The sequence below is a fragment of the Dryas octopetala genome, chromosome 6 (genome assembly GCF_963921425.1).
Source record: "Dryas octopetala chromosome 6, drDryOcto1.1, whole genome shotgun sequence".
Classification (NCBI taxonomy): Eukaryota; Viridiplantae; Streptophyta; class Magnoliopsida; order Rosales; family Rosaceae; genus Dryas; species Dryas octopetala.
This window is the reverse complement of record NC_141371.1, coordinates 17547950-17574254: the sequence shown is the minus strand read 5'-3', so window position 1 is coordinate 17574254 and position 26305 is coordinate 17547950. Positions and strand designations below refer to the sequence as shown.

General features: G+C 35.8%; 3 protein-coding genes and 2 pseudogenes across 4 annotated transcripts; 3 read left to right on the top strand and 2 right to left on the bottom strand.

The window, feature by feature from the left end:
- Positions 1–2628, top strand: LOC147282949 (uncharacterized). The gene is made up of 2 exons (XM_086248318.1): positions 1–115; positions 2276–2628. Exons 1-2 carry the CDS (start codon positions 1–3, stop codon positions 2626–2628), a joined length of 468 nt encoding a protein of 155 aa, XP_086104444.1.
- A 1032-nt stretch (positions 2629–3660) lies between these two features.
- LOC147282948 (blue copper protein 1a pseudogene) lies at positions 3661–5563 on the bottom strand (annotated as a pseudogene).
- A 1514-nt stretch (positions 5564–7077) lies between these two features.
- On the top strand, positions 7078–12622 carry LOC147282946 (integrator complex subunit). Its single transcript, XM_086246957.1, has 5 exons — positions 7078–10387; positions 10507–10545; positions 10907–11029; positions 11161–11253; positions 12029–12622. The coding sequence occupies exon 1, from the start codon at positions 7155–7157 to the stop codon at positions 9282–9284; it is 2130 nt and encodes a 709-aa protein (XP_086103083.1). The 5' UTR covers positions 7078–7154; the 3' UTR covers positions 9285–10387; positions 10507–10545; positions 10907–11029; positions 11161–11253; positions 12029–12622.
- On the top strand, positions 9580–12622 carry LOC147282947 (uncharacterized; annotated as a pseudogene). The gene is made up of 6 exons (XR_015122927.1): positions 9580–9712; positions 10221–10387; positions 10507–10545; positions 10907–11029; positions 11161–11253; positions 12029–12622. The product of XR_015122927.1 is annotated as an uncharacterized LOC147282947 (transcript).
- Positions 12623–13189: 567 nt separating this feature from the next.
- On the bottom strand, positions 13190–16536 carry LOC147282945 (phosphatidylglycerophosphate phosphatase PTPMT1-like). Its single transcript, XM_086248700.1, has 6 exons — positions 15756–16536; positions 15367–15489; positions 14891–14984; positions 14461–14543; positions 14300–14389; positions 13190–13755 (listed from the first exon to the last, which is right to left on the bottom strand). The coding sequence occupies exons 1-6, from the start codon at positions 15960–15962 to the stop codon at positions 13366–13368; spliced, it is 987 nt and encodes a 328-aa protein (XP_086104826.1). The 5' UTR covers positions 15963–16536; the 3' UTR covers positions 13190–13365.
- Positions 16537–26305: the final 9769 nt, after the last annotated feature.

Below are 26305 nucleotides of genomic sequence, written 5' to 3'. Positions count from 1 at the left end.
ATGGATTCGAGCGGTGAAGTGGACGTTATGCGCTATTGTGAGGATTTTATCCCTTATTGCAAGTTTCAAAAAAATTATGAGGAACAATACGACAGTTATCAGATTTTTCTCCATGGTATTGTATTAAAACTTATCTCTTTAGTTAATCACCCAAAGTAATAAATATATATATATATATTTTTTTTTTTGCAGCACACCGCTTATTTAATTAATGAACATACGCGGACTTTTATATGTTTTTTTTTTTTTTTTTCTACTTTTCGATCTCATTTGCTGCACTTGGCTCAGTGGATATAGCTCAGTTGGTAGAGCTATACTTTTGCAATTGGGTAATCTATGGATAAAATCGTCGTTTGAGACTCGTTCTTTAGTTATATTTTAAATTTTAACTCTCATTTCTTAGTTAAAATTCAAGTTTTAACTCTCCATTTTTAGGTTTCCGTTTATTGGTTATATTTTATATTTTAATCCTCTAATTTTGGGCAATTTATACCTTAAAATATTGAAACTGTCAAGAATGGAATAAAAAATGACAAAAAATCATTAAAAAAAGAATTAATTACTCTAGGCTACCTTTTATTTATTATTTTCAACGTGTAATACCCTTATTAGTAAAATATAATAATTAGGTTAGTTTTTTAATAATCAAGTCACTTCTCTTTCTCTTAGTTTTGCCTTTTATTAATAATCAGGTCACCTAAACAAGATTGCTGCTGCTATTACTACTTTCTTGATCCATCATCAACATCAATCTCTCTTCTCTATATACGTTCCTCCTGCATATATCACTCATTTCATCATATCAATCAATATCACAATTCCATCATATCATTCAAACTCTGCAATTGTGGGTGCTTACATTTACACACACTTGTTGTTGTTTTCCTTATAGTCAACGTAAGAAGTAAGCACCCATACAACATCTTTCAAAATTGGGAGATTGCGATGAGGCAGAGGACATATCTATTTTTGGGCAGATTTGATCCAACGTTCTCGCCACCGTCTCTCCTCATAGGCTCCTCCTCCTCTTAGCACTCTGCTCCTCTGCCTCCTGGGCCATGTTTTTAGATCTGAAACTCTTTTTCTTTTTGTCAAAAGATTTGAAACTCAGATCTAAAAAAGTATTGAAATTATGAACTGAAATTGCAAAATGAAAATACAAACTGAAACTACGACTTTTTGAGTTTGTTAACTATGTCAGACAACTAAAACTGCGAATTTATAAGAGTGTTCCTTATAATTGAAACTGCGAGTGAAAACTGAAACTGCATTGAAAACTGAAACTGCAGTGAAAATTGAAACGGTTTACGATTAAATTTGTTTGCATAGTGCTGAAACTGTTTTGGGTTGTGGGTGAGTTTATGTTATCTGAAAATTAAATTTGTGGTTCTGGGTGTGTTGATGTTATCATAAAATTAAATTTATGGTTGTGGGTGGGTTGATGTTACTTTAAAATTAAATTTGTGAGATTAGATGCTTTTGGTTAACTTTTTGGGCTATGAGTACCTTAAAGTTAATGGACCCTTAAAAAAAAAAACCATGTCTATTCTTTAAATTTAGTTTGGTAAGATTTCCCTAATATATATATGTGTGTATGTATATGTTTTCTTTTATTTTTTGAGAAAATAGAGAAATTAATATTTGGTCTGTTAAAATTTCTTGAAAATGTGTTAATTAATAGTTGAGTTTTTTTCAATTTTGGTACCTGAACTTTAGATCTTTTCCCAACTAAGTACCTAAACTATTATTTGTTCTAATTTCATATCTAATTTTTTATTTTCTCCCAATTTAGTATATAAGGTGATTTAAAAAAAAAATAATACATTAAAATTAGGGGCATTTAAGTCAATATAGGATCATGAATAGATCAAATTAACGCTAGATATAAGATATGTGTAACACACATGACCAAATTTTGTTAGTATTTTGTAACAAATGTCACATTGTATAACAATTTGGGACAAAATAAAAATTTACGTATGAAATTGGGATAAATAATAGTTTAGGTACTTAATTGGGAGAAAGTCCAATGTTCAGGTACCAAAATTGAAAAACAAAAACACTTAATATGTATACAAGTAGTTAGGAAAGTCTAATTATGCATCTATAAGTAGAAATTCCAGATGTGTATATTCATACAAATTAATGTATTAATTATTGAAATTACCTTGGCAGAAATGCAGGATTGATAACCTTTCCCTCTCCCTGGACAAATTAAGTTATAATTGTTTTTGTGGAAATTAATTTTGGTTTTTCAATTAATATGTATTGGTAGGTTTCAATAATAAAGAATTCCGGGTGTTTCTGAACGACAAGAAAAATGTGATAAAGATTGCAGGCGAGCGTGCACTGGCTGGAAATAGATTGAGCCGCTTCCGCCAAGAATACAAAGTTAATTGTGATGTTTATAATACAAAGGCTATAAATGCAAAGTTTGAAAATGGTGTTCTTTCTATAAGACTACCAAAAAGAGAGGCTTATTCATATGGCTGTAATGCATATGATCCATCTGTGACCAAAAGTTTGTGTCTCTGGCTGAAAATCAGAAAAAGGGCAATCCTGAGAATTGCAACAGCTGTTGTTGTGGGAGTGGCTGTTGGAGGTTATGTAGCTTCCAAATATATATAATTATTTGCTATCTACCCATATATGTTGTTGATAACTGAAACTCTTGTATTGTTTGTTGATAGGAAAATGGATCGAGCCTTTGTATATATCACTCTGAGTTGTTATTTCAACTTGTATTCTATCTAATATATGTTCAAATATTTAAACTTTATTTGAGTTGTCCATTTTCTATGTCTTTTTAGTAGTTTTAAACGCGATTATGTCCTTAATCTTAGCCTCTTAGGCACTATTTAATTCGCAAATAAGTTTTTTAAGGGATAATTAAGAATTTATAAATTAATAATCTCCCTTGTACGTAGAGTTTGAAAATACAAATAGTAACCAATAAATTATTATGGTTCTCGACCATATTTGGTTTGTGTAGTAATTGGAATCAAAAGTTATTTTCTAATAATACTCTCATTTATTATGTTTAAAATAATATTCTTATTTTTTAGTGGAGTTAATGTGGAAAATGAGAACCCACAATAAATATTTTCCCAAGTGATTGGATTAACAAATCCAAAGGGATCTAGGGTTTCCCAAGTAATTAAATGTAAAATGTAACTGAATATTGTAGTTAACAAATATAGGAATGAAATCTCACCAAACCTCAAATTCGAGAACCAAACCAACCTTCATGGTTCCAATATATCTAATCGCCGGCCATTTAGCTACTATTGTAATTTGCATTGGAATGGAATAATAATTCTGAAAACCAATTATTATATTAAATTCCAATGACAAGTGTCATTAAATTGAAATAAATAATCATGCATAATAAAAAGCAGCTTCTGAAAGCCAATTACATCAATGCTGCTGATCAGTGATCAGTAAAGTAATGCAATTAATAATAACTATTACTGGACTAAATAAAAATTAAGAAACTAAAATAATTAAAGATAATAATAAAAATGCAATTTGGTGTATCCATTTGGAGAAAGACTTCCAGCCTTTCAAGTGTATACATTATTGTATTTATCTCTCTCATCACGTGTCATATCACATGATGAGAAAGATATACACAAAGAGTGTATATAACTGTAATTTGGATCAGGCTACAAGTGCTATGACTGCAATGATGGCGGCCATGATGAAGACTTGGTATCCAGAGGAGGATACGATTCCTGCAGGAACTGCAGAGGATGATTCATCGGCCACAACGGTAATGGCAAGTTTCTGACCCAAATCTGCACAATGGTTTTTAACTCCACAAATGTACCATTTATTTCCTGCCGTTTTTAACTCTATCTTGTCGTTGTCGTTTCCAGATGTAAGTGGTGCTTCGTTTCCTGCTGGTTTAGTGCATTCCTTGAACCCAGTTCCATCCACCTTTGAACACATTGTGGTTTCCAGCTTTTGTACTTGAACATGCACTGTCAAATGTACAACCACTCACATCTGTTAAAATTGGTTGTTGCATGTTTCATATAACCCTAAATTCTCTTATATGGGCTAACCCATTATGCAAATTGTTACAATTCAATTGTAACTGTGTTACTATAATACTATTACATATACAAATTGTGATATATATATATACAGGCTCCTTCTGTTGAGGTGTACCTCAACTTATTTATGTTGAGGTATGACCTTGTTGGGGCCCACATGAGTCATTTTGTATCGATCTAAACCGTTCGCAAGGATCATCTTCATTAATAGATCATCCTTCCAAAAAATTAGCCAAATCAGAAATCATTTGCCTATCTAACTTTGATAAAACAAATGGACGGTTTCATCGAAAATACTTGGTTCGTCCATTTTTTTGATCAAAGTTAGATAGACAAATGATTTCCGATTTGGCTAATTTTTTGCAAGGATGATCTATCTATGGAGATGTAAAAATTGAACGGTTCGGATCGACACAAAACGGCTCGTGTGGGCCCCAACAGGGTATACCTCAACATAAATAAGTTGAGGTATACCTCAACAGAAGGAGCCTGTATATCAGGCTCCTTCTGTTGAGGTGTACCTCAACTTATTTATGTTGAGGTATGACCTTGTTGGGGCCCACATGAGTCATTTTGTATCGATCTAAACCGTTCGCAAGGATCATCTTCATTAATAGATCATCCTTCCAAAAAATTAGCCAAATCAGAAATCATTTGCCTATCTAACTTTGATAAAACAAATGGACGGTTTCATCGAAAATACTTGGTTCGTCCATTTTTTTGATCAAAGTTAGATAGACAAATGATTTCCGATTTGGCTAATTTTTTGCAAGGATGATCTATCTATGGAGATGTAAAAATTGAACGGTTCGGATCGACACAAAACGGCTCGTGTGGGCCCCAACAGGGTATACCTCAACATAAATAAGTTGAGGTATACCTCAACAGAAGGAGCCTGTATATATATAATTACATCTCTAAAATATATTGTATTTTTATTTTTATTCTCTTAGAATCTTATTCATTACTTATGGTTTAGGGTTTGAGCGTTAAACGCTAATCATAACTCTTAAACAATAATTTTACACTCTAAAATAAATAAGTTGAAACCTGGCCTTTATATTAGACTAAATTTTAATATATTCTGATAACTCCTAATAAGCTTAATTTATAAGTTTATAAATATGAAAAGAAATACAATAAATTAGAAATAAAATTCTAATGGTCTACAGTGGTGGAAAATAAAAGAAAAACAAAACTGGGTACTATAAAAGAAATTGAAATCCCTTGGGGGAGTTAGTCCAAATGGTGAGCAAGTTATTTAGAATAAGCAAACATATCTCAATGTACAAAAATTCAATAAAATAAGAATAAACATAAAAGTAATGGATATATATACCTAGTGTACCACCAACACGAAATACTTTGTCTTTAGCCCAATCTTGGTAATCAAAATTAGTTTTCCAACCACTATCATCTCCAACGACGATATCTTTTGCCATTGCGATTGTGGGAAGAAGAATCATAAAAATGGTAATGAGAGTGATAAATGTATTCGAACCCATTGGAGCTAATTATTAATTATTTGATTAATTAATAATTATGAAGTTAATAAATCTTTATATTAGTTCTCAGTGGGTATACTAATCTGTCTGAGAATATATAACATTGAGGGATCAAGGATCTATTTATAACATATTTTGTTGGAAAATCCATCGAAAGCCTCGAACTAAAGACAAACTTGAAGACCGTCTATGGTCGGCTTATAACACTATGCTGCTAATAGCTCTACATATGGAATATGGTCCATCGGCTTGACCATATTATATTTGACTATTATTAAATTTGGAGAATGAACACAAAGAGATGGGAAAATGATGTTTTGTTGGTTCATTGTATGTGTTTTAATGGGAAAATCCCTAGATTCCAAGCAAAATTAAAAGTTATTGAATACTCCCTATTTTATAATATGCTTCCATGGATCATAAAATCAGAGTGTTCTATCTCACATTAAAAATATGAGGACTTACGAAAAACTAAATAAGGTTTTGGAAGATTTTGGGCTTTTTCACTTATTGACAATTGGTTTGAGCGGGTTAAATGCTCCAATAACTACTTGAAATTTTCTGACTTGCCATATGATAGTTGGATGCCTTTGGTTGCCTAATAGCCACGTGTCAAATATCCACACTCCTGCCATCAAATTAATTTCTACATGGTACGTATAAGAGGATAAGCAATTCATGTGTTAGCCCCAATACCCACACGTGCTCTTATGTAACTCAAAATTGTTTGCGTATTTGGCTTAAGTGACGTCACATGTGAAGAGGAGTGTTGAGAATATCTTGCATCAAAAGGTGTAACATAAATATTATAAAAAACAGTAAACTATATAAATAGAAAGTATTATTAAATAAATAAAAAACTATTTCCATATAAAGTTTTTTTATTTATTAGTATTAAAATGTCCTTCCCTATTAAATGAGAATGTAGAATTGAGATATTTAATTAGTAAAAAACGTCCTAAAAAAACTAGTAAAAAAGCCCAAATTTAATGTGTTTAGGTTAACCCACTATTTGTAATAGAAGTTTGAGCTCAACCCACTAAATCAGAACCTATTATGAGGCCCAACACTTTATTAATCATTTAATCAAAAACCTAAGGGAAGTCCAAACTCCAAACCCATGTAGTCTTCTTCAACTCTGCGTATCTCTCTGTCGTTGTCTTCTATTTTGCCCAAACACCATATGAGAGAGAGAGAGAGAGAGAGAAGAGAGAGATGAGAGAGAGGAATCAAACCGACTTAATCAAAGCAAAAGGGCGAGAGGAAAGAGGAGAAGACTCACAGTCACAAGCTCACAGCTGCTGATTGAAGGTTCCTGCTCTAAGTTTGGGTGCCGAAATTATCATAAATTAGTCCAATTTATAGAGAGTTTTAGTTTGGGGTTGAAGTAGGTTTCTGAATTAGTAGATGGGTATGGATAATTAGTTAATTTGGCTTAGTTTCTCATTCTTCGCGCCCCCCCCCCCCCCCCCCCCCCCTTTTTTTTTTTTTCAATTTTTTCCTCTGAAGTACAATATCGGGGATTTCCGATATTTATCTCCAAAAAGCGACATTTCGGCCGACGCTCCAGTCTTTTCTTTTCTTGGTGCGTATGAAGTTTACATGTTTGAGCAAAGGTGGGGGTTACCATTTCCCACCATGTCATATACTCAATGTATGTGGCTTTCGGATTTTACTGGATTGCCCATTGGACCTTTCAGCTCTTACAATCTTCTCCCCTGTTCCATCTAGTTCAAAAGCTAGTTCCTTAGATAAAGGGAATCCCAGTACCCCAAACCATAATGCTTCTTTAGATATGGAGGAGCTTTTGGTTTGGAAGAGACCAAAAGTTGAAAAGCCCCTTGATGCCGATGATTTAATTTTTGCAGAGCCCTGGTACAAAACTGTCAAGAACTTGCACCTATGGAATGCTTCTTTTATTGATGTGGTATTGATATCAAGTCCAATGGGTATGCTAGGATTGCCATTTCTTACTAGAATGAAGGGTTTTTCTGCTAAGATATATGTGACTGAAGCGACAGCGAGACTTGGACAGCTTTTGATGGAGGACCTTGTTTCAATGCATATGGAAATCAGGCAGTTTTATGGACCCCATGGGGAGGAGTCGTGTTTTCCTCAATGGATGAAGTGGGAAGAGCTTAAGCTTCTTCCGTCTTCGCTGAGAGAGGTAGCTTTAGGCAAAGATGGGGGAGAGCTGGGTGGTTGGATGCCCTTGTACAGTGCAGCTGATGTGAAGGATTGCATGCACAAGGTTCTAAGACTTAAATATGCTGAGGAAATTTGCTACAACAGCACATTGATCATAAAAGCATTCAGTTCGGGTTTAGAAATAGGCACTTGTAATTGGACAATAAATGGTCCAATGGGAGGCGTTGCATTTGTTACAAGTTCCATCTTTGTTTCTGCTCATGCAATGAATTTTGATTACCTTGCTCTTCAAGGGAATGATGTTATAATATATTCAGATTTCTCACTCTTGGATGCTACGGAAGATGTTGAGAATGATTACAATAGCTCCGTTCCAGCTACTCATAATTTGTCATCGCTCAGAAATTGTGAAAATAATAGTCAAGAGTTGGCCAAGTCTTTCCTTAATGTTGATGAGAGTTTGGAGGAACAGGACAAACTAGCTTTCATATGCTCCTGTGTCATTGATTCTGTGAAAACTGGAGGCTCAGTCCTTATTCCCATTAGTCAACTTGGAATTGTTCTGCAGCTGTTAGAACAGATATCAGCTTCACTAGACGTTTCGAATTTGAAGGTTCCTATATATATTATTTCTTCAGTAGCTGAAGAATTATTGGCTTTCACCAACATCATACCTGAATGGCTATGCAAACAGCGGCAAGAAAAGCTGTTTTCTGGTCAGTCATTGTTTGCCCATGTCGAGCTCATAAATGAGAAGAAGCTTCATGTGTTTCCGGCAGTTCATTCACCTAAATTATTACTGAACTGGCAGGAGCCATGCGTAGTTTTCTCTCCTCACTGGAGTCTGCGGCTTGGTCCTGCTGTTCATTTGCTCCGTCGCTGGTGTGGGGATCACAACTCACTACTCATTCTTGAGAATGGAGGACTGGATGTTGAACTGGCTCTCCTGCCTTTCAAGCCAATGGCAATGAAGGTTCTTCAATGTTCATTTCTCTCTGGGATAAGGTTGCAGAAAATTGAACCGTTGCTGAATATATTGCAACCAAAAGTTGGTCTGGTATTCCCCAAGGATTTGAAGCAGATTAGCTCTTCAAAATCAGATTCATTTTCCACCTTTCACTACTGCGTTAATGAAACATTACTTATACCAAGCTTGAAGGACAATTCAGAACTAGAGATTGCAACAGACTTGGCTTCCCAGTTCGATTGGAGGAAGTTGAAACAGGAAAACATTAACATGACAAGGTTAAAGGGAGAGCTCTTGATAGAGCATGGCAAACAATGGTTATTCTCTGGAAATGTGCACGAGTCATCAGTGAGTAGACCGCTGGTACACTGGGGTTCACCTGATTTGGAAAGGCTTTTGACTGTGTTATCAAACAGGGGCATCAAGGGGACTCTTAGAGAAGCGACAAGTGGTTCTGAATCAGAAAATGCTCCTGTACTACATATCCATGAGCCTAACCAAGCCCTGATTGAAGTCAGAGAAGCCAGCACTGTTATCACTGCTGCTGATGAAAATTTAGCTTACATTATTTTTCAAGCTGTTGGTAGTGTTCTAGATGGCATTTAGAACACATTTCTGATTGAGTATTCTAGAAAGTGAAAATTAACAAACCCTTTGTTTCGAAAGTGGGGAGAAAAGAATAGAAGATTGGTTTAACTCAATTATCCAACTTTGGAGACACAATTACATCAAATCGTGGAAGAGTAATGTTTGTGTACCCAAATTAAGTAATGACACTGGTTCAGGGCTGTTAGAGGAGTCTGGGAGTCAGATTTTGTGAGGAAGAATGTGCATAACTATGGATTGCTTCTTGAGCTAATAACAGGAAAGGAACCTATCAGTACTAGTTCTTGCAACAGTCATGCACAAGACTTTGGTTGAATGGATTAATCAAGTTTCAAGTAGTAGCTCTTTTATTCTCAATGATGCCATTGGTAAATATTTGATTGGGCAAGGATTTGATGATGAGACCATTCTGTTCCTTAAAATTGCATGTAACTGTGCCCAGCCATGTCCATATCAGAGGCCAACAGTGCTTGAAGTATATATACAAAACAGTAAGCACCATTAGGCAGAGATATGGCCTTGTGATTCTGGATTATTGATACAGGCCAGAAGCATCTAACAGTGAGCAGCATTTTCTACATTATTCATTCATTCACAGAAGTTAGGAATAATTTGAAAACATGTTGTATGATAGTCCACTTAAGAGTGGCACCTCCAATACAAAGATCCCATTGTTGTAGGGGTTTCCCACCTATTTTGAGACTGTTTCCCTTATGGGTTGAAGCATTTTCACTTTGTAGGTAATGCTGGTTCCTGAAGTATTATGTATGTATTTGTGAGATTTTGCAGAACTTTAATGCTAATATCAATATATCTCATATAATAATGGTCATAGAATAGATAATTATTGCCCATAAGAAAACCTGGTGACGAACACCTAATTTCTGATTAAAAATACTCGGTGACCTATTTTGAGATATGATGATGTTGCTGAAGGGCTTTTGTGCCTCTACAGTCTGGTATATTTTGCATTCTTGCAAACAAGCTACTCAAAATTGGGTTTATCTGCTAAGAATTATGGTAGAGCAGTTTATGAATGTCTCCGCGGTGGACTTGATTTTACCAAAGATGATGAAATCAGAGATTTTACTGACTATATCCAAGTATGCATCTATTTCTGCCGATTCTTTCTACTTGCCTCTTTTGTTGTGTCAATTTCCATTCTCCTTGGTATATTTCTCATGAGGCCTGACCATTTGAATCTTGATTTTTGGAATCACAGGCTCACTTGGCTCCCAGCGGTTATCTTAAATTACCAAATGTGAGTGCCTAACTGTGTTGGAGCATTAGAGACATTTAATGAGCCTTTTTTCACTTCATATTCTTATGCTATCAATACATTCAACTAACATTGTAATCATAAGTTCACTGAAATCAAAAGTCTGCTGCTTTGTTTTCTTCCTTTTCATCTTTGTGTTAACCAAATGTTAAAAGGTTGTTTGTGTTCACTGGGTTATACTTGGGATGAATTTCACCATATGAAGTAGCTTTCATGCGCTCTATTTCCATTTGTCCTATAACCAAAGTCATGTATGCATTCATAATTTTTCACCAATGATTATATCTCTGTTTGGTTATAATAGCTGTAAAACTAAGCATCCGGATCATCAATTCGTTTCCAGACTTTGTCTGACTATTTAGGGAAATGCAAGTTTCTTCCAAAACTCAACAATGAACTCCCTAATGAGAGAAACCCCACTTACAAGGAAAGGTTTAGTAGCTTACAGAACCCGGTGCCTATCATGGTAAGTTGGAAAAGATATCTTTCTCTGCAGTAACATTACTTAAAATCTCTTTTTAGATTCCAGGAGAATAATTTAGTTTAGCTAATAAAGCATACTTGCTTATGTCCATCTTAATTTTGTATTTTCTACAGTTTGAGTAGGACGCTGTTTTAATACCTAAGGAAACGTAGTGGTTTGGATATTACAACGATGATGCCTTCAAATCAATTTTACGTCCACAACAGGTAATACTACTAATTTCTGGTGGTATCAACCTGAATATCTGATCAAGGTGCTGATTCACATCTTTAAGGGACATAGTTATTTAACTTTAAAAAAAAAAAAAAAAAAAAAAAAAAAAAAAAGCACTACAATTTCTGATGTACTCGCTTTTATTTTCTGAAAAATGATAGCTGAAACCTCTGTTCCACAGTGACATTCTATTTTGGGACTTTCGTGATAACCATCAGTGAGACAATATGCTGCTCATAGAAAATTTTCTTGAAGCTCCCAGTGAAAGCTCTTGTTTGAGATTGAACATATCCTGAGCATAATTGAGAATGTGAAAGAAAATAACCATCAGATTGTTTCTAGTCATTGCATTGAGTCTAGAGGTGGACAACCAATTAAGAATAATCTGAAGCCTTAGAAACAATTTAGAAAGATTGTAGATTATGACTATCAAGATCAAATGTCATGGTCCCGCTAGCACATATTTCCTCAGTGGAAACTTTTTTTTTTTTTTTTTGGTGAAATCAGTGGAAACTATTTGATATGGGCATGGAGATATCTCAATTTGTCTTTGTTGATTATTCTCTTGAATTTTTTTTAGAAAAAAAAATCATCATGTTACCCTTCCTGATTTTAAAAATGTTTGTTGCAGTTCAGCAATTTAAGTCAAGGCCATACAACACCCTCATAATTAGCCACTTATCAGTACATTCAAGTTTGATGTATCACAAAGTTTGCTTTAGTGCTTTAAGCATAAATCCATCTTAGTTTTCACTTATTTTTATGCAGACCAATCTCTACACTGAGGACTGGAATGGTTTGAGAACCTTGGATGAAGCTGGCAGCGTCAAGTACATCAGTGTTCCAGGAAGTCATCGTGGAATCTCCGAGAGCGATATGAAGAAGCATGTGGTGCCTTGCTTGAATGACTCAGCACCAACAAAGAATGGAAACAAGGAGGTGAGTGGAGTTGAAGATGGAGTTGTGGGAAGCAATGTGAAGAAAGTAGAAGTAGTGCCTCAATTTGATGAGAAAGCATCAATTGAAGTTGTGCTAGAAGGGTCATCATCATACAGGTGGCCCTTACAGGTCAAGAGTTTCTTCAGTGAACTTCTTGGGCTCACAGAGAACAAGTCAGTGCCTCATGATTGATACAGATTAAAACATTAGGTTATGATTGGTGGGATGCTCTGTGTGTACAGTAATTGCTATATATTCTTTGCCCCTCAGTCACTGGAGCCCTGCCATATGTAGTTATACTAATATTCATGGATATATACATCAAAAGTGCAAGGACATATCTCAGACAATAATGATGAATACTAGGCACGATTGGCCCTAAAAGAATTATCATTTAATATATGAAATAGAATTTGCTGCTTATGTTTTGAGTGTTGATATTATGCTTGTACGTAAAATAACGTAGTTTTGAGGTTTATGGTAAAGTTTTTTGTATTTACCATTTAATGTTTATGCTTTATACTGGAATGATAATTGAATGGAAATCTAAAACAATCCTGATAGTGACTACCTCATGCCTTACATCTTAACACTTTTTATGCATAGTTGTTTGCGTACCGGTAGAAATATACCGACTATTTATAGAAATGAGAATAAAGTTGCAAGATCAATTGTGATGCTGCATGATGATCATATCCATGTACACACGAAACTTGTTCTTGGTGGGAGAGCATTGTGGAAAGCTGTCACTTTGTTCTTAAAATGGCAAAGATATAATTCAGTGCCCATAACAACCTTGACTTTGTATATGCACCATTCACTCTCAGAAGACCAGAGGATTGCGACAACCATTTGTAGAAACATCTGGTTAAGCATCTAAATAAGATATGGTGGTCATAACACAAGTATTATGTAGCTTTCTGAGTGCTTTTGAAGGTCCTTCCCTAACATCTCACACCAAAATTACGAAACTATATGTACTCTGGACAATAAAGCTCAACTCTCTTCCATTTTGATTCACAATAACGCAACGACTCAATTTACAGGGGAAAAGAAAAACACAGTTTAGTGCAGCCAAATGGAACATTATTTGCCATTTTATGTACGAGAAAGAAATATAAAGCAACACTTGGCAAACATCTTATATACATTTTCCGAGGTTTTCCTCAGTACACTTGTATGTCCACACTAATGCCTCCCAGATGATCGGCCCTGATCGAGCAGCTGCTTTCCCTGCCCAACTTCTCTCCTGAAATCTTCTGGTGGGCCTGGCAGCGGAGCCACAGGCATGATAATCTTTCCAGAGCTGCCTGACCAGCTACTCGAACTTGATAGACCACGCTTAAGTCTGTCCATATGTTACTTCTCAGAGCACCTGATTGGCCATTCGCATCATATCCTTCAAGATCTGATTCTGTTACCACTACTATGGAGCCCTCATCAAATGGAACAAGATCATGTGATGCAGCAGAATGCAGGGACTTCATCATTAGACGGGTCATGTGGCTGTGAACAACAGCTTTCTTCACCTTAAAATAGTAGTACTCCTGGACAGCCTGCAAAACCATCAAAGAAGAGCTTAGAAAGAAAAGTAAAAGTCAAATTAATGGTAGGATTAGATCATCCTTCTAATCAATGTAAATCTTAGGCAAATCGTTCTACAGCATAATATCTCCCAAGATGAACAACAGAGGCTACTAAGATTATTCTAGCCATCACTTTATCTATCATTCACCTAACAATCTTGATGAACATGGAGCACAGGAGCAGAAATGGAACTACAATGTAAAATAAAACACAGCTAAAAAAGAAAGGGTAGTTCCATTCACACCATATGTTTTGCTCACTACACCAATAACAATAAAAATTTATAATACCATTTCTAATTAAACTTTAAAGTTTTAACAAAAAATTTGCAGGTTCACTGATCAAATTGTAGCGTTCAATTACGACCACCCAAAATACCAACTACACAAGAAATCACTAAGCAGTCCTACAAAAGAAAAATGAACGCACAACTTCCAGAGTTCCAAACACCAAACAGCAGGGAGATTGAGCCCACAATGTGGGCGCAAATTCCAGATAAGTTGTAAAAGTTACCTGCCACTGAGCAGAGGCTAAAAGCACCCTTGGCCGAATTGACTTCAAATAATCATAGGCAGAATCAGGTGTCATCTGCTTGTGTTGGACCTATATAAAGGATAGATTAGAAAAGCTGCCAATCTTCAAGTAATTTGTTATTTTCTGAGTCTAGCACTAACCAGGTAACAAATAACAATGGTAGTACTACGCCCCCGTCCAGCTTTACAGTGAACATATGTTGTTTGTCCACTTAATGCATTTTCTACACAATAAAGAAAAATCATATCATCGATTAATTGTCTTCTGTGGAGGAAAACATCTTGGAAATTAGAATTAGACCTTCAAAGAAAACTAACAAAGTTTGCATCCCAGTAAACATAAGTAGAAATATCATGACAACACTAATCCCCCCCCCCCCCCCCCCCCCCCAATAAAGAAAAATCATATCATCGATTAATTGTCTTCTGTGGAGGAAAACATCTTGGAAATTAGAATTAGACCTTCAAAGAAAACTAACAAAGTTTGCATCCCAGTAAACATAAGTAGAAATATCATGACAACACTAATCCCCCCCCAAATATAATCAAATGAAGTTGCAAGAATGCTTACCAAGAATGAAGTCAACAGCTTGACACGTATCACCCAGTGATGGTGCAAAGCAGTAGTCTCTTGTAGGGATCACCAGATGGTTGATGCCATGAGACTGCCAAAAATTTAATAGTACGTCATATATATATATGGGTACCTAAACAACCACCTGGAAAATAGAGTGGAACCCAAGAAATAAATGAAACTGAAAAGAACATAACAAAATTCCAAATCGTACTAGTCAAGTACAGACATGAACCGAGTCAGTTTAATCCCCACAGCTCACATATAAATACAAACAAAAGTGCAGTAAGACATCAACCCCTAACCCTGTAGAGTACTACACATGTTGCGCAAAGAAGATTATTACAGAGCAGCAATAACATTTCATCCAAAGAAAAATGCATCAACTAATCTCCAAAGCAAGTGAACTTTCACTATGCAAAATTCAACAAGCATACTGTGGTGCAATGGGACCTCGAGGGGAAAACACTAACATGATAAAGCGATGTTGGAACCAAAGTCTCATATGGCTCATTAAGTGTGATGACTCCACGAACTCCGACCTCCTTTAAGCGGGGCACATCAGTAGGGAATGGAACTGCACCTAACAATACAAACTGAAAACAGAATTATTAGAAGTTTTGCAAATGAATTCACAATTGCAGCAAAAGGAAAAACAACCACACAAGAGAAAAGGGCAGATCAGAAATAAACCCCATTCATAAATAACATTAAGACATAAGTTCCCACATGTTATCCCTTCAAAATCATAAATCGAAAATGAAACCAACACCTAAAAAATTAATCCAGTATACAATTTAGATATATATGGCAAATAAATAAATACAAACAGAAGCGAGCACTAAAAGATTATATATTGTACCTCGTCGACCTTATCCCACCACCGAAACTCAGCCTGAAGCTTATTCCTAATTACATTGTAAAGCAGAGTCGGGTAAAACAGCGCACGAGCCCCTGCACCGATCAACACCCGTTTCGCATCCAAACCAACGATGCTCCTGCTCACAAAATCGCTATTTCCAGGGCATAAATTCCCTTGTTCCCCTTCTTTCAATTCCTCAATATACATAGCCTCAATTTAAACTCGTACGAAATTAATCACAATTACACCACAAATTCAACACAAACCCTAATTTTCCCAAATATTTACATACAAACAACCATCACACAACAAAAACCATATGAAAAAAAAAAATAAAAAAAACCCCCAATTTTCCCTTATTTACAGAAAAAATTTACAAAATCCTGCGAGAACACCTATAATTTCTGAAACTGAAAGAAAAATGAAGGATCGGGAGCAAATTTGATTTGAGGAAAGAGTACATGAAAATCCCGGGAGAAATCGCGACCATATTTTGCTAAAAGGGGCTCGATCGGACGGTGAGAAAGAGCCGAGGACGATGCGGGTGCGATCGAGGAGCCTGACTGGCCGACGATCGTTGAAATCGGGGGGATCAAATGGGATTTGGGAATTGCAGGGAATATTGGGAAACCCTAACCCTAGAAATTGCTTGAATGAGATGATAGGCTAAGGTTCCACTCCACCTTTCGCTCAACAAACTCTGAAAGCGGACGGACGCAAAAATAGAGAGAGAGAGAGAGAGAGAGAGAGAGAGAGAGAGAGAGAGAGAGAGAGAGTGTGTGGAGGTAGTTGGGATGGAGGGAAGGGATAGAGTCACGATACAGATCGGTGAGGGAGTTTGAAAATCGGCGTTAAAGAGTGCCACGTGTTGCGATATGATGGATTCGGGTTTGCCATCTTATGATAACTTATCAAAAATAAAAACAAAATAATATGCTGGGAATGGGTCGGTTTTTACCTGACTATGGACCCAAAACCAACCCGAATTTCAGTTGGTTGCAACCGACAACCGACCCACAAAAATTGGTTCAATTGTTCTCACTCAACTCGGTGAAGTCGGTTCGGTTGTCAGTTTTGAAAATAGGTGAAATGCGGACAACCGACCCGACTGGGAATTATTTTGGGCCTTTGGGTAGCTTGGGGTGTGTGTGTGAGAGAGAGTTTGGGTTGTGTGCTTGTGTGTGTGCGTTCTGGCTTGAGTTCTCGGTGAGTCAAATTAAGCAAAACAGAAAATGAAACTTACTGTTAAAACTCAATGTTGATGGAGGTAGCAATGGAATTGGCAATAGCAGCGTAGATGGTGTCGGCCATAAAGGTTTTGGGAGATGGGTTTGCGAGGATGGAGCAGATGAAGATGGAGATGGCTATGGAGATCGAGACCATGCGTATAGAGATGTAGATGAAGTGGATCGAGATGATTTTGGAGTCATAGCAGCGAATTGTGGAGGCTTTCGCCAAGGCGGTGTTGGAGAAGAAGAAGAAAGCCAAGAGAATGCCGTCGCCGGAGGCTTAGATGGTGCTTGCATTGGAATTAGAGAATTGTGTGGAACTTGTGGTTGAGTTTACCCAAATGGGTTTTATGTGTTTGCAAAATTTCAGAGCTTTAGGGAGTCTAAATGATGAATTGCTTGCAAGAACTTATAGGTTCAGTTACTCTTGTACACATTGAAGATGGTTGTTAAGTAGTCAAGCACATATCTTCTACATGAAAATAGATTGGAGGTGGAGGTGGAGGTGGAGGTGGAGGAGAAGGATTGGAGGTGGGCAGACTGAGGTGGAGAGATTGGAGTCAAGCTTTAGCCTTTATTAGGAATGTGGGATTGTGGGGAAAAAAAAATATTGGGTCGGTTGTCGGTTGCACCAATCGACAAAGTTGGATGCCCAACTATCAACCGACCCACTATAAAAATTCACTAAGGTCGATTGGTCAGGTGGGTCAGTTGTTTGGCCGATATAGTCTCGACCCGACTCATTTCCCCCGATACAAAATATAGCATATATGGTAAAATTCTATTTTATTTTTACTTCTTCTAATTTTATTTGTTCAATCTCATGTTATCAATGTAGTTGGTTAAATTCAAATCAAACCCAAAAAATAATTGAAGTTGGTAAAGTTAATTTTAGTTGCTTTTTACCCTTCTTCTAGAGCTAAGGTTGAATCTCTCACTCTAAATCAAGACAAAAAAATTATGAACCCAAATATTAGACCTTAATTCGATCTTAAACCTCAAATTCGAATATTGAACATTGAAGAAACAAAGACCTACAATATAATGGGCAATTAAAAATTAAGTAAATTGCTAAAAAGTCCATTTTAGAGCCCTTTGTACCAAAAAAAAAAAAAAAAAAAAAACCCACCTAAAAGTTGAAATGATAAATAGGTCCATTTTGTATAAATAACGTCCATACTTTGTACAAATAAGTCCACTTTATGTTTTTTTTATGAATTTTTTTTTGAAACTATGCAAATTGCCACTGTCACACTGTCCGGCCATGCTGCCGGCAATAATTGTCACTGTGTGACAGTAACAATGTTTGCCGCTGCCAAACAGTGACAATTAATAGAGTATTTTTACAATTTAAATAATTACTGTCCCACAGTAACAATGATTGTCATTTCCAAACAGTAGCAATTAATAATTAATTACCACTGCCAATCAACTTCTCATAGGGTAAAAGTTGAAAATGACTACAAATAGAAGATATTAGAAAAAGAAAATTGAGATAGAGATAGAGGTGGATATCCTTTTTCCCTATAATTTAATCATTATAGAGGTGGATATCCCACTGCCAAAAGTTCAGAGAGCTTCGAGGGCGAGGCGAGGCGACTAGGAGGAACCAGGTGGTGGCCTTGGAAGGCCAGGAACCAGGAGGAACCAGGACCTCGAGCACTTCCAAAAGCACGTGTCCAACCGCTTCTCCAACCTCCTCTCTCCACCCGATGGCTTCCCCTCCGACCCCATTTACTCGATCGCCTGGATTCACAAGCTCCTCGACGTTTTCCTCTGTTGCAAGGCCATCGAGATTTTGGCAGGAGGACCGGCTTGGTACCGGTTTTTTGCAACCAGGCCGGGTTGTTCTCTTGGTTCTAGAATTAAAAAACCCTTAAAAATTATAGTTTGTGTTATGGGATTTTCTTTTTCTTTTTTAATTACCAACTCTTTAACTTCCTTGATATCCTTGTATGTGATAGAACTTAAATTAAACATATAAAAAATACCAAGATATTAACCATAACAACTTATCATCTAATTTATTCTCATTTTTTTTTTCGGCCATGATCTAATATATAATAATTTAAATATTAAGATACAATAGAAAATTAATCATACCAACTTATGGCCACGTTTGATATGCTGGACTGTGTTGGACTGGACTATTCTTATAGATTATGCTGGATTGTGTTGGACTGGAGTAAGCTGGACTAAATGTTATCCTATGTTTGGAGTTGTGTTGGATTTTTTAAGGTTTAAGGTTTGGTTTTGTAGTCTTCTTTAAATCTCTATTTGGATGCAATGATTTAAGATAAGGATTTTAGTATTACAAGGTTAGATTTCCTTTTGCTGTTCCTTTATTATTACAATCAAGGAAATCTAAGAGAAGGATTTTAGTATTACAAGGTTAGATTTAAGAGAAGGATGTAAGTTTAAATGAAGAGTACTAGTTCCGTCGCAACACACGTATTATAAATGCAGTAGTATTAAGTACCAATTATCTCTGTTCTAAGAAGTTTAAAATAATTTTACAAATCTTCGACATGTGAATCTCTTTGTAATACATTTTTTTATGGTTTCTATAATACATTACTACATGAGATGGTTAAATCAGTATTTATTTGAGGAAAGCACTTTTATTTTTGAACTTGGGACCTCACCCAATATTTATTTGAGGAAAGCACTTATGGTCATCTTTGTGAATTGTTATCATTTCTATCAATGACTGACAAAAAATTTATGGAGTCTTGGTTCAATAGTCCATTTTTCAACTGCATTTGCTACTTGGTTCAATAGTCGCAATCTTTTAACTTGGTCTACTATTGAAGTGATTGCGTATTGATGTGATGGTAGAGATTTCCTTTTGTTGGGAACTCATAGACCAATGTGGGCAGCTCAGTCTCAAGGCAGCAGCCCAAGAGCTTCAACACATTCTTGTGCTTGCTCGTGTTTGAAGCAATTACAACTTCATTTGTAATCACTTCTACAAGATCCATGTTACTGTTTGAGCCTCCTTCAAACTTTTGCACCAAAATTTAAGGGTCTTTATGGACTCATGGACTCATGGACTCCTTTGTACAATTGAAAGTTCCAACCCTGATGCGTGATTCTATCCCTGTGATAGTCGTTTTTTACCTTCTTGAGCTCTTTTTTGGAGTAGATCCGAATTGGACTACAATTCCCATTAAATGTATGAGCTGTTCTAACCTGGCAGCTCCATTCTTCGAGAAAAAGCCCTCATCTTTTGTCTTGTATTTGTGGTTTCTGAAGCGTGATAACGTACATATTGGAAGATGGGTTTTCAGTTGGTAACAATTGAACAATACAACTCTAGCTAGTTGTAGACTCACATATATAATAGCTCCCTCTTTTTGGATCTTTGTAGATCAAAGTAAACTTGGGGATTAACGCACAATAAACCATATCACTCTTTTAATTCGAGTCTTTTCTAAGCATTGAAGACAAAACCTGAACTAAAGATAACATTATAGGAGGTGTGGAGAAAGTAGTAGTCTCCAAGTTGACTTTCTATAAAAAGACCAAAAGAGTGCAGGAAAGAAGTTGATAGATTTACTAGTTTGGGATACGCAGATTTCTAACGAGGGGGCTTGAAGTATTGTATGAGCTGTTCTAACATGGTGCTTCATTGCTCAAGAAGAAGCCTTCCTCTTTTGTCTTGTATTTGTGGTTTATGAAGCGTGATAGCATATTGGAAGATTGGTTTTCAGTTGGTAACATGACAGCTCAAACAGACAAGGATTCTTTCAAGTTGACTTTTTGATGAGGAACCAAAATTATAGTCCATAGCTAGAGTTGTATTGTTGCCAACTGAAAATCAATCTTCCAATATGTTATCATGCTTGAGAAACCATAAATACAAGAAAAAAGAGGTGGGTTACTTGCTGAAGAATGAAGCCGTCATGTTAGAACATCTGGTATATACATTATTTTAATGGGAATTGTAATCCAATTCGGATCTACTCCATAGAAGAGCTCAACAAGGCAACAAACTACTAACACTGGAACTGAGTCACGCATGAGGATATTGGAACTTTCGAATGTACAAAGGAGTCCATGTAAACCATGAAATTTTTGTGAAGAAGTTTGATAGTTATCATTATTATTTTTTTTGACAAATCTAACCTTGCAATACTCAACATGACCACTATATATATAGTCTTTTGAAACCTTTAGGCCATTTAAGGTATGAGATCAAATCAAAACATATAGAGGAATAACATAGAAATCATGAGCACATAATTTGAGGAGACTGCCAAGAATTAAGCCAAAATCATGCGAGAAATTCCATAATCACATAATTAATAAGCCATGATGTATGGATATATGAACACAGAACAAGTTTTTGTACTGCATGTTAAGGTTTCAGCCCAAGGCACTTTTTCAAACAGAAGCTGTAATAATTTTTATTACAAACTTAATAATTTTTATTCTGTTCGTAATAACTTTGTAGAAGCAGTAGTATAGTAGCAACAACAGAAATCACAGGAACCACAAATTTTATGGAAAAATTAAAGACCAAATATAAGGAGCAAACTCGAAAACCTAAAACATAAACCATAATTCTATAATCGTAAAAGAGAAATGAGGTTTGGCTTTGATACCATATCAAAGAGTTCTCTACATACGCTCCCGCATACTAACATCCTGCGCTAGGACAGAAACTGCATCCTGGGCAACCATATTCTGCACTAAACATGACCTGAAGTCTAGGCAACCACATTATGCTCTAGGATAGAACCTGAATCTTGGAGAAGGCGGCGAAGGCGGTGGGGGCGGCAGTGTAAGAAGAGAACTCTTCGGCGGTGTCCCCAGGGGACGAATCTCCAGCACATGATTCTCCCAAGTATGGTTCTTCCGCGTACAAATCTCCTATAAACGAGCCTCCCAAACACACTAATCCGAGCAAAATACCAACGAACTCCAACGACCCTCATAGTAACCATTTTGAAGTTGAATATCACTGCAGAGAAGTGGCAGGTTGTGGGTAGAATATGAAGATACTGTGCATAGGTCCCCTGAATGCAGCAGGCTCCGGTAATTGTGGATGTGGCCTCCTCCGGAAACTTTGGTGGATCTTCTTATCAAACTCCGGTATGAGTGCCAAATCTGGTAGCAGCGGTAATACTGAAGGCACCCAGCCTCGATGGTCCACTCCAGTAGCTGTTTTTGTAGAATTGATGGCTGACTAGTGCTGCAGTTTTAATTAATTTTGTTTTATGCACTCTTTTTTGTTGATTAGATGGCTGACTGGTGCTATAGTTTTTAATTAAGGGTCATTTAGATATTAGCCCATTAAATTATTTTTTTAAGAGTCTAACAATATTACCTTTTTTTAATAGCTAAGCCCATATTTAAAATCCTAGTCCACGTAGGATAACAATTTTCCATTAATTCCTTACTAATTTACAAATTGTGGCATTATATAATTAATGTTAGTTTTTAAATTGTATCATTTATTAAATTCTTTAGATGCCGTTATTCTCCCATTAGAAAAAAAAACCATGAATTTAATGGATTCATTAAAACACTTATTCTAAGACACCTTTTATAGTGTGATATATATATATTTATATCTTCTCCAGAGACCATGAATAAGTAGGTCAAATAAAGAACCTACAACCGAGAATTGTATGTAGGTCGTCCCCCTAATTAAAAAAAAAAAAAAAAAAAAAAGAAGAAGAATGAATATATGTAGGTTCCTTATATTATTTGTTATTGTAGGTGGTTTGATTCATGTAGGTTCTTTAATTGTTATAGATTATTTATTTGATTGTAAGAATATATGTAGGTTCATTATACTGTAGGTTTACTATATATACATATATACAGGCTCCTTCTGTTGAGGTATACCTCAACTTATTTATGTTGAGGTATACCCTATTGAGGCCCACACGAGTCGTTTTGTGTCGATCCGAACCGTTCAATTTTTACATCTCCATAGATAGATCATCCTTGCAAAAAATTAGCCAAATCAAAAATCATTTGCCTACCTAACTTTGATCGAATAAATGGACGAACCAAATATTTTCGATGAAACGGTCAATTTGTTTTATCAAAGTTAGATAGGCAAATGATTTCGGATTTGGCTAATTTTTTGCAAGGATGATCTATCAATGAAGATGTAAAAATTGAACGGTTCGGATCGACACAAAACGACTCGTGTGGGCCCTAACAAGGTCATACCTCAACATAAATAAGTTGAGGTATACCTCAACAGAAAAAGCCTGTACATATATATATATATATTTGAATTCTTATAAAGACAAAGTACATATGTAGTATATTTGTAATTGTAGGTTCCTTATTACATATTTATAATTCAATTGGTTGTAACTTGTAAGTTCCTTATTACATATTTCTAATTTACTTGTGTAGGTTTTTTATTAGTCTATTTTATATACGTTAGTATTTATAGATAAATTATTTGGATTTGTTTCTATTCGACCACCACCTATAAATAAATCATTTTTTATTTTTTAAGGCCATTTGTTTCTAGAATAATTATTGTGGTTATTTATTATTTGAGGATCACTATTATCAACATTAAAAGCACCAAAATTTAAGGAACAATAATAACAATTTTCATAAATAAATAGTCAAACAATGAAGAAAACATGTAGTGGAGGTGCTGCTCTGTTTTTTATCCTCACTTTACTTTGCCTATTAATCCCCACTGCATGATCTTTCAATGTGCTTGGGATTGGTATAGTGCAAATAAGGTTAGTTCCTCTAAACCTATTAGGCAGGTGATTGATCTTCATTGGTGGCCTCCTGTTGAGGGTTGTGTGAAGCTTAATATTGATGGTTGCAGAAATCCTTCTTCTGAGATCATTGGTGCTGGTGGTTTATTGCAGAATCATGTTGGGGAGTGGATTAAAGGCTTCACTGCTAATCTTGGTGTTGGTTCTGTCCTTGAGGCTGAATTGTGGGGTTTGTTTTGGGGTCTTTCCCTTGCTCGTGATCAAGGTGTTGTTATGCTTGAAGTGGAAAGTGATTCCTCCTTGGTTGTCTCCCTTATATCTAAAGAGATTGATGTTGCTCATCCTCTGTTTACTCTTGCTAATAGCTGCAGGCTACTTTTTGGTGGGTTTGCTAATTGCTTGGTGAGGCATGTATATCATGAGCAAAATTTTTGTGCTGATCGTTTAGCCTCCTTAAGTGTAGGGAGGGCTTTGGGTGTTCATTGGTTTGTTTCCCCCCTCCTGAGGTCTGCTCTTTACTTTCTGCTGATGCTCTTGGTACTCCTTGTCCTAGAGCTGTAGTTGTTTAGGTTTTTTTGGCTTCGGCCCCTCTTGTACAAAAAAAAAACTAGTCAAAGGGTCTAACCAAGGAGTAAAATTTTGAAATTTTCGGTGAAATTAAATTTCGTTTTTTAGGAGTATGAAAATTTTAACACCATACCAAATTAATTTCGAAAAATTTCCCCGAAATCCTCAAAATTTTCGATGGTAGAGCCGGAGGGAGAGAAAGGAGGCAAAGACCGGAGGTAGAGAGGGGAGGAAGAGGCAAAGCACCATCGCCGGAGGGAGAGAAGAGATCAGGAATGAAGAGATAGAGCCGCCGTCGTCGGAGGGAGAGTTTGGGGTTTTGTTTGAGGTTTGGTTTGACCGTTTTGGTGTTTCGTTTAGTTGTTTTTAAACCTAAATACATTTTTATATAAAAAATAATTAAAAATACCCTAAACCCTAATATCCTATATCATATCCTAAACAATATAGAATTAAGGTATATAGAGATTAATTATTAATTAGTAACCCATTTTTTTAACAATATTTGCCTCCAGCACTCATTATATTCATCTTATATCATATGAAACCTACTATATAATTTGGTTTCTTCAATGTTTTTTTTCAATGTAGTAGATAATATGTTAAATAAACATATGGTCAAGTTTCATTTAAAATTTCCGTATTTTGATAGTAATTTTCATCGTTTTTGTCTAATTTTGTCGAAATCAAAACTTTAATCGAAATTTCCGCGAAAATTTCCGTCGAAGTTTCCATCGAAAATTTCTTCAAAACCGAAATTTTACTCCTTGGGTCTAACAACACATGAAAAAAAAAAAAAAGATATAGGTTTTAATTGAATAAATATGAGTTTGAAGGTGGTTTTCCTAATCTACGATTTAATTAATGAAGTTTTGTGCACCTTTTTTGTTGATTGGACGGATGACTAGTTAATGAAGTCTTTAGCTTTATTCTAACCAAGGAATTTTGCCAAATTTTCATTTTTTATTTGTCCCGAAATTTTATCATGTATCCATTATTGTTCGTAATTATTTTGGCAAAATTTCAAAAATTTTGCCAAAATTTGTTTAAATTTTGGCCGAAATTTCGAACACCTTGCACACATTATTTTGTAAAATTTCTCCAATTTCATCAAAATTTCGTTGTGACTCAGATCTGGAGAGAGAGAAAGAGAGATAAGGTTAGGAAGAGAGAGAGATGGGTTGGGGAGAGAGAAAGAGATGAGAGAGATGTTTGGTGTGGCGGCTGGAAGAGGAGAGAGAGATGAGGTTGGGGAGAGAGAGAGAGAGATGAGGTCAGGGAGAGAGAAAAGAAAGAGATGAGAGAGATGTTTGGTGTGTCTGGTCTGTGGTGGCTGGAAAGAGGAGAGAGAGAAAGAGATGAGGTCGGGGAGAGAGAAAGGGCTAGAACTTAGAACTTGTATAGTTGTATACTTGTATGTACTTGCCTCCTCTTAAATAATGCATCTACCATTTAGTTGGTCAATGCATGAATGGCCATTGTCCTTTTACCACTTCCTAGATTTGCTTTGGCAAGTATTTCTTTTACTTGCTACACAGCTACTCCCTCCTCTTCTTGAATTTCATTCCCCACAAATTATATATAAATAGATCGATATTGATAATTTGATACTACGAAAACAATAAATAAAGGGAGGGGTGGGACTTAGAAGAGAGAATGAAATAGAAAATGGGTTTGAGTTTCTTTTATACTAAACCCTAGTTGGTGAAAAGAATAAAATACCCTTCAACCTTCGTTTGTCCATAACTCTCAAATTGTAACTCCAAAACACGTTTCGTTTGCATCTACAGGCATGTTGACCCAAGACCTTTCCAACAAGACTAAAATCAAGACTAGGCATTTCCTAGTTTTTATTGTTTCTCGATGGTTTGCCAAAATCACTTAAAATCTAAATAACTCGCCAAAATTAACTTCAAGGTCCGAAAAACGTTTTGTAAAATCATGTGAACTCGTCTCGATAAATCTTATTTTCTACAACTTCAAATTCATTTATTGCCTTCCAAATTTCCTCGGAAACATTCTAATATCTCCAAATTAAAAATATAAT